The sequence below is a fragment of the Azolla caroliniana genome, unplaced genomic scaffold, assembly GCF_043228905.1.
Source record: "Azolla caroliniana isolate FFs.n. ecotype wild unplaced genomic scaffold, voAzoCaro1.0.p SCAF_2, whole genome shotgun sequence".
NCBI lineage: Eukaryota > Viridiplantae > Streptophyta > Polypodiopsida > Salviniales > Salviniaceae > Azolla > Azolla caroliniana.
The window spans coordinates 26,346,741-26,363,138 of record NW_028230437.1 but is presented as its reverse complement, the minus strand read 5'-3'; the positions used below and the strand labels follow the sequence as shown (position 1 = coordinate 26,363,138).

The 16,398-nt window shown below is 35.9% G+C and overlaps 2 protein-coding genes across 2 annotated transcripts; one reads left to right on the top strand and one right to left on the bottom strand.

Moving 5' to 3' along the window:
* Positions 1-4,681: 4,681 nt before the first annotated feature.
* LOC147867891 (uncharacterized) lies at positions 4,682-6,531 on the top strand. Its single transcript, XM_087315796.1, has 2 exons — positions 4,682-4,827; positions 5,452-6,531. The coding sequence occupies exon 2, from the start codon at positions 5,693-5,695 to the stop codon at positions 6,392-6,394; it is 702 nt and encodes a 233-aa protein (XP_087171922.1). The 5' UTR covers positions 4,682-4,827; positions 5,452-5,692; the 3' UTR covers positions 6,395-6,531.
* A 5,406-nt stretch (positions 6,532-11,937) lies between these two features.
* LOC147867890 (nudix hydrolase 11-like) lies at positions 11,938-15,365 on the bottom strand. The gene is made up of 4 exons (XM_087315795.1): positions 14,886-15,365; positions 13,670-13,812; positions 13,458-13,577; positions 11,938-12,628 (listed from the first exon to the last, which is right to left on the bottom strand). The coding sequence occupies exons 1-4, from the start codon at positions 15,346-15,348 to the stop codon at positions 12,404-12,406; spliced, it is 951 nt and encodes a 316-aa protein (XP_087171921.1). The 5' UTR covers positions 15,349-15,365; the 3' UTR covers positions 11,938-12,403.
* Positions 15,366-16,398: the final 1,033 nt, after the last annotated feature.

Here is a 16,398-nt window from a genome sequence, read left to right as displayed (position 1 = left end):
GAATGTTCTTTTATGATGGATTGTGGTTGACGATCGAATCCGAGTAATGGTTTTCATATGAGTTTTGCGATACTTTGGCTATGTCTTGAGCTTGAAGCTAGATCAAGATCAAGCAAACATACGATATGTTGCACCTAGAACCTATTGTCACATTGTATTGACCTTTACGGTATTTCCTCATAGACACATTAATCATTTATTGAATTGCACTCCCATTATGGAGGGGAACTCTTGTTGGATTCAAAATTTTAAGAACATGAACCCTAGAAAATTTGCTCCCAATGCATATTTAGCACGATTCTAGGCTCTTCATAGTTCTAAATAGTAGGAAGGGAATAATTAGTTCTCCTTTTCCTGACTACATAATCATAAATATAGATGTGAAATGAGCTGACATCATAGATATCCTCCATCTTTGAATTCTTAGAGTTATTAGATGATGGATTTTATTATCATCCATCTATGGCCTATGGAAGCTTCCAACCGAAACAACACGTTTTCATTTGTAACCTACACATAAAAGAATCTTGATTCTCAAATTTGGGAGTTCAAAATTTTCTTGTTGTGTATTACCAATAGATGCTTCTAGTATCCCTTCAAAGTTCCATTACGGAATCTCCATTTATTGGATAATTACATATCATATTCCAATTTGCATATTGTAATTATGGAATCCCCATTTATTAGATTGGCATACCATATATTAACTAGTTGCAATAGGTGCTAATATTATATACCTACTAGTTCCATCACCAAATCTCCATTTATTGGATACTTATATATAATACTTAGCTAGTTGCATAAAGCAAAGGATGTTGATAGTGTTTTCCTATGGATAACCCGTCGCTTAGTTGGATGGACTTGAGAAGAACTACTTGTGGGCAAGGTTGAGTTGACATTAACTGTGAGTCCATGCGTTTATCACACGTGTTACTACTATGATTAAGATTTGTAATAATCAAGAAGCATGTGAGAATAAACCACGGGTCTCCACGACCATAACTAAATATTCTCTATGAGGTGAGAGGATAAGTTTGTAAAATGTGTTAAAGCTTGTGCAACTTGACATTTCGTTTCTTTGCGTGGTTAGAGCGAGCTATTAGGAGACGTGGTCATGCATCTAAGGATTGGTCTTGATGCATTGTTACAACTTGACCTTAGTCACCATTAGTAAAGACGGTTGTGAATGGAGAAGACATGGTAAGTGGCACAAATCGTTAGAGTAAGGATACTTTCTATCGTGAAATCCAAATCCATAAATGAAATTTACCATGTCATCCGGTAACCCGGTGCAATGTTTGGATACAATATGAACTTGAGAATGTTGCTCATGAGAGCATTTTCAATTAAATTTGTAATTTTCTATTATACCATATGAAATAGTTGATTATTATGAAAGTTGGAATCTATGTGTGTGAGAAAGAGAGTCAGTAAGATAGACAAACAGACATACAAATAGAACAAAAACTTTTTGGTGCATGTGCGATGCGTGTAATTCATGTACTAGATGATTCTTCTAAAAGGTTGAAATATGAATGGGTTATTTTATTAAAGTGGTTCATAAAGTAGATGCATCATCACATTACACTTCCGCACATAGTGACTTATTTCATTTGTTGTATACAATGGTTATATCACAATTTCTTAGGGATATGTGCATGCCGCATGCAATAAATCCTCATGACCAAAATATAGACATGGTTGATTTGGTTCTAGAGATTTTCATTTAACAAGTGGGATGTTTGGGTAAAAGCTTTATAATTGAGGCCTATATAATATGTCTATTGAGCATGGAAAGAAGCAAGATCAAGGATGTTGTATAATGCATTATTTTACTGTCAAGGTATCTAATAATGGATGCAGTCGAAGTGTAATGCTTTGTTGTATGAAATGTTTTGTTTTATTTTAAAGAAGATATCCTATCATTAGTGTAAACATTTTACAAGATTTTAAAATTTATGTGATCGGTGAGGGAAACAACCACTTCATAGGTAGAAAATGCCAATAAGGAGTGTTGTAATTGGATGTCATGAATGGAGCAGTTGTCTAGATGATAAGAAAGTCACGTTGTTGAGCAATTTTAGCGTTAGAATTTCCAAATATACCATCCCATTGACCCTTCAAAGTATGAACTATGTCTAACCAAATATTTGAAACCAATTCAGCTAGTGATGTTTTAAGTTGATGGAAAACGAGAGATCATTGAGCCTTCTAGATGTGATATACAATCGTACTACTCAATATCTCCCATATTGGTTGGACTTCCTTCCGTATTCCTAGAAACTGTAATGACAACAATGGTAATGCATGAACACTTCCAGATTTAGTGTAAAATCTATGGTCCATTGGTCCATAGATTCAACGTCATAATGGAACGCATCACGAACAAGTGATGTCCAAACCACCATGCCCCAAGTGAAAACCAATGTGGGAAAATAGTTAGCAAAAATTCTAAGGAGATGTTGCCATATAGGTTGTTGCATGAAATGTTATAATTAAGGATATACTATAGCTCTACAAGGGATGACAATGTGAAGATACAATTTATGCCAACATTTTGCTAAGCTCCATCAAACTAATCAATGAAAGGAAAGTCTCGAAAAACCCCTAACTTCCCCACATGGTCCACCAAAAGTTCAATCCTTGCCATGGGTTTGGCCCCATCCAATAGATTGTAATTGGTCTCACATAGATGTTAAAAAGATATTGACTCATCTATCCATCCAAACTACCGAGGGCATACTTTTTATGATGATTTCTTGAATCCAATATGTCACATGTAGAACATCCATGATGGACCACACATTGACTTCCAAACTCTCATATACACAGTGCACACCCTTGAGTACTAGCTAACCTAGGTTGACTCCATCTATACTTGGTCTCCTAAATACACATACATCTAGACTACCATGGTCGAATATTCTATGATTTCCTCCCTTTTTTAAGGGCATCACAATTCAAATGGCATATATATATATTCATTTACTTGATAATACAAAACCATTGTACCTTGAGATTACCAAATAAAAAGAAGGGAAAAGTACCAGGATACCCCTGGAAGTTCGTCTATTTACCAGAATGCCCCTGGAAGTTCCAAAATTACCAAACTACCCCTATGTCCAAAAAAATACACTTTATAAAATAATTATACACTCAAATCTACAAGCCCTATTTACCATAATACCCTTAAAACACAAATTTCTTTACTTAAGAGATTCTTTGGGTCCTTTGTACTTACTTTATAAAGTGTATTTTTTTGGACATAGGGGTAGTTTGGTAAATTTGGAACTTTCGGGGGCATTCTGGTAAATACACGAACTTCCAGGGGTATCCTGGTACTTTTCCCTAAAAAGAATGATCAGAAGAATATCATATATGCCAAATTTGGATTTTATAAAAAATATACTTATTGGTAATAGTTCGAAAGAGATGTAACTTGTAAGATAGGTTGAGGAATGTAGGACCCATTATTCTCTCATGGAGTGTGATATATGTGTATTCTTATGGAAGTGTATAACAAAGTCATGTGATTCAAAAAAGCCTTTTTATTCCCATATGCATCTTTGACCCATCTAATGCTTCGAGAATACGTTTCTCACATAAATGTCTTAAGGGAAAGCCTACCAAAATCATTACTTGTTTACTTGTTTCAAGATTCATTTCTGAGGCACACAACAACAAAAGCGGTGTTAGAGAATAATCTTCACTTGTTTGACGACAATCATAGTTTATCTTTTTATTATTATTGTTAGACATATACATTGATAGAAAATAAAAGCGCATCTATGGCTCAAAGGGAAATGTAGGAGGTGTGGTGTCATGGAATGGACATAAGAAGAAATTCATCAATGTTGTAGGGTAAAACACAACAATTTGGAATTTTGGCCTCTAACTAAACAAAGAATAAGAACCTTTGTTCAATGTTGATGTTTCCGTCTTGTGCAACAGAGGTTTTGAGTTTGAACCCTTGAAACCATCTCTAAAATATTTTCCATTTCTCATTTGGGCAAGACGAAGAGACATCGTTCTTAAGTTTGAAGCCTAATATTTGTGTTGTTTATTTTTAAAATAAAAATAAAAATGCAAACATCAAAACTTGTCCTTCTCTAGAATCTTGATAGTTGCTTGCATTCGTGAATGCTTGTATTCGGCATTTATTTGAGTTATTCTACAACATAATTGCTCGCATTTTGTATGAGTGTGCATAAAGAACCCAAGCAAATTCAAGAAACATACTACATCCCACCAATTACAACCCTTGCAAATCAAGGTCAAAACAAATACGTACGTAAGCACCACGTTTTGTGACATGTTAGAGTATATATAAATACTCTTTAAATTCATTCATGTTCATATTCATATTCACATTCACATTCACATTCAAGGCTTCCTAAAACTTTATATATTTTGATACGTTTTCTTGTAAGACAAAATTTAGCCCATGAGAAATGGGGTGGCTTTGGTAGGATTTGAACTCACGACCTCTCTTTCGAGAAATGAGGCTTTTCGAGATACGACCTTCCTCTTGTTCGAGCAACTCGCTATCATTCTCAAATAAAAGAAATTCCATTTGTTTTATTCTTTTTACTCTCACCTTCTTCTTTCTTCACTCTCCTTCTCCTTCTCCTTCTCCTTCTCCTTCCTCATCCCTCTTCCTCTCTGTCTTCCTTCTTTCTCCTTTCTTCTGTCTTCTCTTCCTTCACCTCCTCCTCCTTTTCATTGTGGATTTTTCTTTTGAGTCTTCATGGAATCTGTTCTTGCAGATGAAGATCCTTAAACTAACAGGCGGCTCAGTTTTGCGGATATATGCTTCCTTCTTTAAAGGTAAGCAATCATGAACATTATGTTCCTGTGTGTGTGTGTGTGTGTGTGTGTGTGTGTGTGTGTGTGTGTGTGAGAGAGAGAGAGAGAGAGAGAGCGTGTGTGTATTTTCAGTTCGAGTAGTTTTGTTGTGTTTTTTTCTGAAGGATCTTGTGTATAAACCTCTCTTTCTAGGTATGTGTGACACTTTGTATAGTGTGTGTGTGTGTGTGTGTGTGTGTGTGTGTGTGTATAGCCAACATTTTCTCTTTGTACTTAAAGAACAGAAAACTGGATATGATTGTACAGAATCAACATTAATAGTAAGACACTTCTTACCAACGGTTTAACTGGAAAAATCTTTTAATTATTTGAAAAAAAAAATACATTACGCCATTGTGTGTGTGTGTGTGTATCCAACATTTTCTCTTTATACTTAAGAACAGGAAACTGGCTATGGTTGCACAGAATCAATATTCATAGTAAGACACTTGTTACAAGCTGTTTAACTGGAAAACAAATTTATTATTTGAAGAAAATTAACATTACGCCATATTGAATGCAATGATCGAAGGTTTCATGATACATCAAATGCAGTAGATCCAAGTTTCTGTTGGAGGTCTCTCATTACAGATTATCTTCATGTAGGGACACGATGATGAACTATTGAGGAAAACTCTCTTACATACAACAAGTATATTCACAACCAAGACAAGTTTTTGTTCAGCAAGAAGTGATTCTTTTGTCTCCACAACAGCAAAGGAAACGCCTACCACTGGCCATAAATCTGTCCCTTTAGTGTCATATATATTGAGGATAATGATAAGAATCTCAATTAGTCTAAAAGAGGAAAGACGGTAAGAAATCGAACCTTTCTTGTTGGGGAATTATGAATAGGGATGCTCGACCATCGAATACTCCACCAGCGAACACACCTGCAAATTATTTGGTCTACTTATTCATCTTCAGTGTTGTTTTCATCGTTTTATTACCTTACATAGTTCCATGGATGGGTATGATTCAACGCCCTATGAAGAAAACCGGTAACGATATGAAGCCAAAATCTCAGGAGACCTTCAAAGATAGCTCGTTATCATCAACTCCCCAGTCATATGTTAATTCTCCTTTCCAAAGGTCTTACCTCACCGATGGTAAGTATGATGTGCTTGAATCTCTTATAATGGATATTCAAAAAGCAGTGCAAATGGAGAGGGAAAGAACCATGAAGCTAGAGAATGATGTGAGAATATTAGAGTTATCTGAGAGATTTTTGAAAGAGAGAATACAAATGGTGGAAGATAGGAACATAGCAGTAGAGTCCCCAAAAGCAAGTTTTAATTCTCTACAGCTGATATCCCAAAGTATTGATGGTAATAGCAACAACTTGGGTAATATAGATGTCCTTGTGAGAGAGCTTCTGCGAGCAGTCCAAAAGGAGAAAGAACGAACAGATTCGCTAGACATGGAGATTGGAAAACTCAAGATGTCAGAGAGTAGTCTCAAAGATAGGATGGAGTTGCTTGAGCTTAAAATCTCTTCTTTGATGAAGATATCGGAAAGTCTCCCTGTACGAAGGTTTGTCACTAGTTGATTTTTATAGATGTGAAATCCTTATTCTTTTCTATGACTTTTGATTGCCTATGAGAATGCAATCCATCCATATGTATAAGCAAATGAGTATTGGTTATGATGAGACTCTTTCCGGTTGAAGAATGAATATGTTGTATCTGTCCAGTGGCTATCTCGTATATACATGGAAACCTGAGTTCATGCACTTGATGCCCACCACTTTGGTTTTAATGCTTTTGTAAGGGACAGGATGCTTTTTCTTTTCATTTCCATTTTCAATGCTTTTGTACAAGTAAAGCCTTATTTCTGGATCTTTTTCCCCTTGAGAACCTTCGGAAATATTAACATGGTAGGTAATGGGTTTTTGCTTTTATGTAGCTGTTTGCTGGGTTTCAAACCCTTCTCCACATGTGTCGAGTCCGAAAACTTGCATCTTAAAACACATGTTAGGTAGCGACATCATTTATGTTTGAATTTACCTAAATAGCATATAGGATTCATGACATCTTGTTTTCATGTAAGAGTCAAGACATTCTTTTACTGCTACATTACGGTGCATATAGTATTTCAATTTATGTATGTCTTGTCATTCATTAACTTCTTGGTACATGTATATTGATAAACTTATGGTGTGACATGTACTTCACCAATTTTACTTTGCATTTTCATTGGGGGCTAGATATGCATACTCTTGTGTAGCAACTTTTTTCTTTTATAATCATACATATCTTTACTTCCCTATCCTTTTTTCTTGAGTTTCAATGACATCATCAGAGTCTTGGATCTGGTTGGAGTCTGCAATGACGGGTTCAACTGAAAGTGTTATTAATTAGAAAATTCCTGTCATTTATGTTGTCTTGATGAATAAGGGTTTCCATTACAACTGAGACTTTTGCACCGACACTTTATATTAGGGGAAGTTGAACACAAAATGGTTCTAATTCCTAGATATTGAGAAAGTATGCTGTCTTTTCTCAAAGTTATATAAAATAATTGTCATCAGAATGATGAATTTTTTTTAGCTCTAATGATAAATATGTTTTCAACAATAAATTTGAGACCGCTCTCTCCTAGCATTGACTTGTGGCCCTCATATTCATTCAGGTTTAGATATGTTCTCAAGAATTTCTCTTTGGTGTGAGATTTTGAATGAGCAGAACCTTGCTTTCACATAATTTTTCTATTAATTTTGCAGTATTGTTTTGATACACAGGTGGATATATTGTCATTGTAGAGAGCCCAAATATTGCTCACAGATTCTAAAACAGCATGTAAAGCTATCTACCTCAAGGACGAGCAAGAGTGGACACACTTATTAATTCCCATTGTGAAAAATGTATTAGAAAACTGATATGTTGTTTTGAGTTGGCATGTTAATTTCTCACATAAATGCGTGCTTTCAAAACCGTCAAATGACTAGATATAGGTATGTGTTTTACCATTTTCAAAATACTATTACAATTGACTTTGTCAAGGGCCCAGGATGTTGAAAGAAACAATTAACTACATGCCCTTGAACTATACCTTGTTTCATGAACACTACTTTGTTTAGGCTTGAAACATGTTTAAACTCTATTTTGTTCAATCATATCATTGAAGAGTTCATCCATCCTAGAGAAATTCACACACGATGGTCATCCTAGATAAAGGCATTTGTAGTACAAAGTTCAAACCCTCCTATGTGTATGTATTTAAAATGAAGAAAACCCAAATTTAATCTTGGTTATGGGATCAACTAGACCTATAGGGTGAATTTCAATTCCCTATGGGTGTTAAAAAATGTTTGGACTATGGGAGATTAGTCGTCATACATGGAATGGGACCATGTTCATGGCAAGTAGATGAGCAACCAACATGCTTTAGTGGTGTGGGCATTGATTCAGTCCTAAGATATCATCGAATTTCTAAAAGGTTGTATTAGCTTTCCTAACATGTTCTATTTTTGGTACGTTGAGGCCCATAGGTCACATGTTCACTTTTTCTACTCAATGTTCAACCAATTCCAAGTTCGTATTTTCCTATTTCTGAGCATGTGTGCATCAATGCCATGGCACCACGTCTCTCGTAAATTTCCCAATATCTAATATTAATGCAAGTACTATTACTCAACTTTAGATCCATGTTAGATAAGAGCTTGTTAGCATCTCCATGATAAGAAGAGCATGCTAGCACAGGTTCAATGTGCAGATCAAAACTATCTTGATCTCTCGAGTGAGAGAGATTTCTTGACTTCTTGGCCAAGCACATGAATATAATTTTGAGAATGATAATATATTCTTTCTCAAACTCTAAGCTTTCCCTTTATTTTTATTAGTTAAGGTGTCTTCTCCCATTCTAGTTGCAAAATAACTAAAGCAGAAAGGAAACTGATGTTTTTATGAGATGGGACATCACAATTAAAGTAGCCACACATTTAAAAGTTCTTGTTCGATAAAAATATTGAGCCTCTTGTTATAGAACAATTGAAACGGTGTCGCGAAGTTTCGCGCGCGTGTGTTACTTGGGTGGGACCACGAGGGTCTTGGACTAGGGAGTACTCAAGGGATAAATATTTATTTATTTATTTTAAATCTTATAAATATAAAGCACTCTTCAAACCCACTCTACGAATCCTCTCTACGAATCTTCACTCTACGAACCCTCTCTACGGATCCTCTCTTCGAATCCTCACTCTACAAATCCTCACTCTACGAATCCAAGGGGACAATAACACAAACACAAATGCCCGTACGTCTTTATGAGGAGGAGAGGTACATGGGCACGCCCGAAACGCTCCCTTGTCACAAGACAGCCGAACGTACAAGGAAGACACGAACAAGAAAGAAAGAAAGAAGGAACACGAATGATATCGGCCAAAGGAGTAAATACGTGTTCGATTCCAACGCAAGAGGCCCCTTTATAAATAGGGTTTGATTACAACAGTAACTTCTAGCTAACCACCGACTCAATCAAAACATAAATACTAAATGCTCTTAGAGACAAGAGCAAAACCGACCACGGCGAAGATGAACACACAAGCACCACCAAAATGCCAACCCCAACAAACCACGACCACCCGAACGGCGAGCACACAGGCTCGCAACGACGAACGGGGCGAAGCAATGTCGAACCAACGAAGCTTGGGCTCACGAGCACTTCGAGTGCCAATGCAAAGAAGACGAGCACATGGCGATGAGGGGATGAAGGGGTATGAAGAGATGAAGAGAAGTGGTGAAGAAGATGATGAAGAGCTCCGAAGGAAAAATGGCGATAGTCTCCTCCTCCCAAAGCGTCCTCCCCCCGAAAATGAGCCCCCTCAACCTCCTTTTATAGGAAAAAAGAAGAAGGGGGGTCGCCAATTTCGTCTTTAATGCAAAAAGGAATAAAATTCCTTAAACCACGCTACACTATAAGACTAGATTCGAACAATGCACCTCCAGCTAAAACTTAATGTGACTATCCATTAGCCCATTAACTCTCTCTTATATAATATATAATTCTATCTCTATAAATTCTTAGCCTAACTCCCCTCTACCTTTTATCTCTCCTCTCTTACTTTTTACACAAGCTTCTTACATCCTTTCCACCCTTTCTTTTCATGTACTTTCCTCTATTCTACAAAGTGCACATTACCTTTATGCCTCTACGAACCTCATGGTGCACCTTTAGCACCTTAGATTATTACCCTTCCCCTTACATTTGTTATCTTTTTCTCATTATACAAATTTACAAGTGCATGTGCAATGTTGCACATCCCCATTTTTTTTGTCCTACCCGAGTTTCTCACCGTAGTCGGAAATCTTCACGACAATGGATGTCAACCTTAAGTTGGGCAAAAAAAATTCTCTAAACAAGACTTTTGAGATCAGAACTTTTTGGAGCTCATATTTTGAGCACTCCATTCAACCAGAGTTTCTTTGACTCCTAGTCCCAAAAAACATGAGATTCAATGTACATGTGTATCTCAAGAATGGACTATTTAAGATTCAAACTCATTTGGATAGCATTGTAATAATAATAAGAGTCATAATGATTGATAGAATGTCTAATTTAATATGATGTTTGGAGACTTAGTGCTTGTTATGCTTGAAACTTTGGATGGATTCTCTAAGTAGTGTAAAAGGTTAATGACTAGAAATGGAGCATTAAGTGCATAATTTCTAGTAAAAACACAAGTTGATGAGTTGGAACAATATAATGTCACTAGTGATATGGTTGAAATGTGTACAATTTTTTTGTGGTAAAATAATAAAAGAAATGTGTGTGATTATTGTCCCATTAAGAAAATACAAGTTTTATTGTTCCCATACTTTTTTGTATCAAACGTTTATGTGTCCAAATTCCGCCTCTAGCAGACACACTTCATGTTTGATGGGACATTCTAGCTTTAGGTTTCTACTAACCTTTCCATCCATGGATGTTCAAATATTGCTACTTGTAGGAGTTGGAACCTCAAAGATATATCATTCCAACAAGTCCATTCTTGGAATTCAACATAAAAAATTGGCCTTCGAATTAAAGTATCTCCTACCGAGGTTGCTTTACTTAATACAATGTAAACTAGGATCAAGTTCCTCAATACCAAAGATATTAATATGAAAAACTTGAATCTCCACATTTTTTAGATCCCATGTGAAGAAAATTGATCATGACGCATCATAAAAAGTTAAAGGTGCATTCTTCCAAGAAATGGGCTCCTATGTATATGCTTGTGAAGTAAAATTATTACAACAATTATGGATGAAGAAAAGTATTCCAAGATTGGTGTTATGGAACATTGTCAGTACACAAATGTGATCAAAACTCGAGAATATAACATTCTTCATGTTTGTTTAGTAGTGTGAAAGTAGGCAATAAGCACAATCTTCACTTTACAATTCAAATTGTTGCATTGAAACACTTGCTTATATAGCCACCAACTATTGTGAACAGGATATTTGCATGTTATACGAAATGGATGTGTCAACTCAAGCATTCCTTAATGGTACTTAAAAAGAACATACATTGTATCATATGCTCAATAAAGGAAGTGTTGATACTGAAATTTATGCTCAACAAAGTTCTTTAGAAGAACAAAGGTCGCACTAATCGTTAATTAGTTTCATTTTGAATAACATCAAAAGTTTTACGACTTATCAATACATTAATGATGCTACCTCTATGCTTGAAGCTCAAAATCAAGCATTCCGTAATTATTAGCTTTTAAGTTAAGATGAGCATAATAAAAGCCATCAAAACTACAAATTCCACTCTAATAATTTATTATAGTTAAGGATAAAGGTAAATGTGATACTATCAAAGGGTATGAATCCAAGCAAACTTAGGTGAAGTTTCATCTTGATTTTAAGGAGGTATTTGACTCATAAGAGAACATATATACCTTATTGTGCGGACTTTTACCTATTTGTATATCTTACTTTCTAGTTCTTCTAAAGTCAGATTGTGCAATGATAGCCTTCTTATTCAATTCTTGCCTTTTTGAAGCAAATAGATTTTTCAAAAGTTAGCAATGCGATATATCTTTTACACCAATGTTTGATAATTAAAAAACACTCAAACTGCGATTAGTTCGTCCAAACTAGTTAATCATTTCGATATCAAAGGTTATCGATTAAAAGGTCACTTAGACATTGACCAAAATATTTATTGAGAACTACAATATAATTTTTACACCATTGTTTGGTGATTCTTTTTGAAGAGTCTACCACTCTAAAATACAATCTCTATTAATAAAAAACAAAAATCCCAAGATAACCTCCATGGAGTGTCTTGAACTTGATTGTGTGAGCTCCAAATAAACATTGATGTTAACAAAGATTGAATAAAATTCAAGTGTTACAGTTTCTTGGTATTAAAGAACATGATCCATGATTAAGAGGAACATATTCTTTGTGAACATTAAGTAGATGGCAATCAATTTTATCCTACGAATTCCTTTCACATTTTGCTTTGATCAAACAGAGCAAGTTGTGACTTATTATAGCTTTATTTGCTCATAGATTCAAGTTATCATATTTTTATCATTAACTAAGAACTACCACAACCGTCATCGTTATCCATGAGAGGATTGTATCGGAACATGGTTGGTGATGGGCACAAATGCTGGTGAATCAACAAACTCTGGAGATCGTTGATAAACGATCGATGCACACCGTATTAATATTGACGCAGTCAAACCCCATATAAGATACTTTTCATCATTGACAACAAAGTCAAAATAGTGAACCCGATAAGACAATCCAACCCACTCCCTTTCCTCACACCGATGATTTTCATCCTGCCAAATAAAATATATATATTATTAATAAACGAGACTTTGAAGCTGTAACAAAAGCATATAGTTTCACATAAATTTTCATTTTCCATGTATCTCACTGGCTTTTAATAATGCCTACAATTCCAAAATTTTCTACATTTTTGTGTGTGCTATAAAGGATGCAACATGAAAAATGACAATAGTAGAGTACAGATGACGTTTTAAAACAGATGAAATGATACAGCAGGAGCAGATGCAGATAAATTTCAGTGGCTTGAAGTGAAGACTAACTTCGCTTAGAGAACTACAGTTTTAATTTAATATAAAATGTAGCTAACCCTCATTCTCTCATACACTCTGCGTAAGACTACAGTCAAAGGGTATAGGATGGCACTTTATCACACCAGCAGAACACCCACAAGGGAGCCCCCCCTTCCCTTTCCAGCATTATCCATGAGAGACAAGCAAGATAAACACATATGGAATTTCTTAAACAAGTATACAGAATGGGCTAAGAACTGGCAAACTTGGTTGCGAGTAATACTCCTACCTCAGCTACTTCCTTCCCAAACCCTATGCATGAAGTTACAAAAAGTTTAAACTTACAAGTTACAACCCGTACAATATAAAGACAGAGCTTTATCAAAAACTCATCGCTTTCTAAATTTCTAATCATCACAATATATAGAAGGATTTTCAAATAGTGGATTCACCTTGATCCATACATCTTTTCTTTCAAAATGTAATAGCAATAATTTCAATTTTATATTCATGAGCAAGTCCAACCTTCAGGAACTTATGATAGAAGATAATACCAACTGAAAAAACGGTTAAGAGAACAATTAGTTACCTTTAAAAACATCTCTAGTGGCGCATCGAAAACTGCATCAACTTCACTTGGATTTAGAGTAAATTGCAGGTTACTCCTATCAGGCACTAGAGCCACAACTGGAGTCACTCTTAATAAATGCTATATAACCGAAACACGAGGGAGAATTAGTGATCTTTAAAAACAATGCATATGACAAAAGATCAGTTCTCTTTGAAACAAAGGTATTTTACTTTCGATAGAAAGGGCTCAATGCAGGCAACAACTCGAACTAGTGATGAATCTAATCCGATTTCTTCACGTGCTTCTCTTAAAGCAGTTTCAGCATTGTTTGCATCTTCCTTGTCTCTTTTTCCACCTGGCAATGCAACTTCGCCTTCACATAAATAAAACTTGTGTGAGAAATTAATACTAATATAGGAAAACTGAACAAATCAGTTAGCAGTTATTGTTACCGATTAGAATAAATATATCATCTTGTGTTTGTTCCATCAATTATACTAACATAGGAAAACTGAACAAATAAGTTAGCAGTAATTGTTACTAACTGGAATAAATATATTGCCGTGTGCTTGTTCGATTAGAGAAACAAGAGCTAGATATACATCGAATAGGCCTTTTCCCCGATCTATGTCATGCTGCAATCATTTTCAGGTACATATAATTGTGATTTCTGGATCAAGAGAGAATTTAAGAGAGTGAAAGCAAATACAAATGCATTTTTTGCCAATTGGGCCATAGTTTAGAAGGGTATGTTGACTGTTTGGAGAGCTCAACTGTTTAATGACTGTGAAAGAAAAAATATGTAACAATGAAAGATGTCACCAGGTGGTCAGATCAACGGATGTGGAAAGGAATTCCTACATGACCATTCCAAGAGATCGTTGCAACTTGCATAATCAAAGGGGTCGAAATGATATTCCTGACTCAGGAAGCAATGAATCAGATCAAGGAAGTGTCAGATTGTGTGTGTGCCAATTGCATGTGCACAAGGCTACATTCATCAGTAAAATTCTTGAGCACCAAGAGTCACTAATCAACTCCACACATACTATATGAAAATGTCTTGCTTTGGTTCCATCAGTCATATTTGACCAGAGAATAAAACAATAAAATCTACCTCTCTCTATTTACCAGTTTTCTCAGTGTGATTTACACTGCAGCATCGAATGTAACAAATTGAGAGAGACAAGATTGATCCTTGCCATGGCCTCTTAATGGATAATATTGTGGTCTCTCATGGTCATGTTTACCTATGTGTGTGAGTGTTTCCACTCTCGTTCTTTCTTTCGCTACTTCCATATTTTTGTTTACATCCCTAATCTTGTTTATCCTTTGTAATTCGTCTATCTGTCTCTCTATTCACGTTTTGTTTTTCCTTCTATTGACATAAGACAAAACAAAAAAATCTAATTCTATAAGTATATACTGAAATGAAGCACAACATACCTGAATGTGAAGAAAGAGATTTTGCTCTTCTTGACAAGATGACTCTGAGCTTTCCTTCTTCGTCCTGGAAAAGACAAACTAAAACAGCAGCTTTCTTTTTACCTATGTTTTTGGGCAAAACTTTGAGGATCTCTTCAGATATACAAGCTTTTCCTCCACGCCCATCGACATAACCATCAGCTTCATCTTCATCTTCTTCTAAGCCAAGAAAGTTTATGGGAGCTTCGTACGAAAGAAGATTAGTAGCTACCTTTCTGAGCTTGGGTGTGCCCCATTCTGCATCTAGCTCTGCATCAAGCAGTGGCTTCTTCTCCTTGTTGTTGTGGTTGTTGCTGTTGGATTTAATATCCATCAGTGGTCTTCTGATTCCAAGAGGCTTGATCAGAATTGGAGGCAACGTATAAGGGCTCAGAGAGGGTCCTCTGAGAAACCCACAAGGTAGTTCAATTGAGGGAAAACTCATATAAAAAGCAAAGTGTAGAAACAGAGTGTGAAAATGGGTCATTGGTAATATTTATTATATGTGTAGTAGTAGTAGTAGTAGTAGAAGAAGAAGAAGAAATTTGAAGTAGTGGTAGACATGTCCATGGCCATGATGTGTGATCCTCCGCTCCTCGTGTTCTCTAGTGTCACGGACAACACATACGTCTGCCATTTCGTTTGGTCGCGAGAAAGGTTGGGGGAGTGTGCCTTGTGTGTACCGAATGAGGTGTAGCTCATGGCAACAATTCATTTCATATTGAAGATTATATGGGAGCTGATGATTTGCCACGGTCTGTGATTGAATGCTTCATGTTTGATCCACTATTGTTTACATCCTATTGTTTAGGAGTTAGATGTAGGAGTATCTATACTTGCAAGAGAGTGATTTATTGCCTACTTTTGTAGCTATGATAATTGATCTGTTGTATCGAAGGTTGGCCACCCTCGAGGAGCAAAACAACGCCACTAACACCAACAAAGATAATGACATAACTCGCTTGAAGAACAAGTCCTCTGGTGTTGGATTGGGTGTCACCAACCTCACTTTTGATCACTAGGGATTTTGGATCCCCGTCCATCTTGGATAGAAGTGGCGAGTGATGAGGTGATCCCGACCATTGCCACGTCGTCCCCTCCAAATGCTTAACCCCAACATTTCTAGTTCAATAAAATGGGGATGCCATATTTTTACCAATGATATAAAGTTTTCGTTATTCTCTTTATTGTGTTGCTTCTCGAAGAGGTGTATGACATTATTGATCTCACACTTGAGTAAAGATCAAGATCTATCACTAAATTGGCCACTAGAGTTTTAGCATGCCAATGTTTGGGTTCGTCTACGTAATATGTAACACACAATCATAGAGATTGTGCCATAGTGCTTTCCATCCAACAAGTGTGTAACAACCAAAATCCCACAATTGTAACATCAATATAAAATCAAGATTATTAAGGAATGAAAATGGCTCCTATTTACGTGACCCAACAAGCAAGTAACTTGAATGGTGGGAGAATGACATGTCATCATGCC

Excerpts from the sequence above, each read along its gene's own strand:
- LOC147867891 (XM_087315796.1), top strand. The coding sequence starts at position 5,693 with ATGAATAGGGATGCTCGACCATCGAATACTCCACCAGCGAACACACCT.
- LOC147867890 (XM_087315795.1), bottom strand. The coding sequence starts at position 15,348 with ATGAGTTTTCCCTCAATTGAACTACCTTGTGGGTTTCTCAGAGGACCC. Across the intron at positions 13,578-13,669 it reads TTGAGCCCTTTCTATCGAAA|CATTTATTAAGAGTGACTCC; the intron begins GTAAAATACCTT and ends TCGGTTATATAG. Across the intron at positions 12,629-13,457 it reads CACTAGAGATGTTTTTAAAG|GATGAAAATCATCGGTGTGA; the intron begins GTAACTAATTGT and ends TTTATTTGGCAG.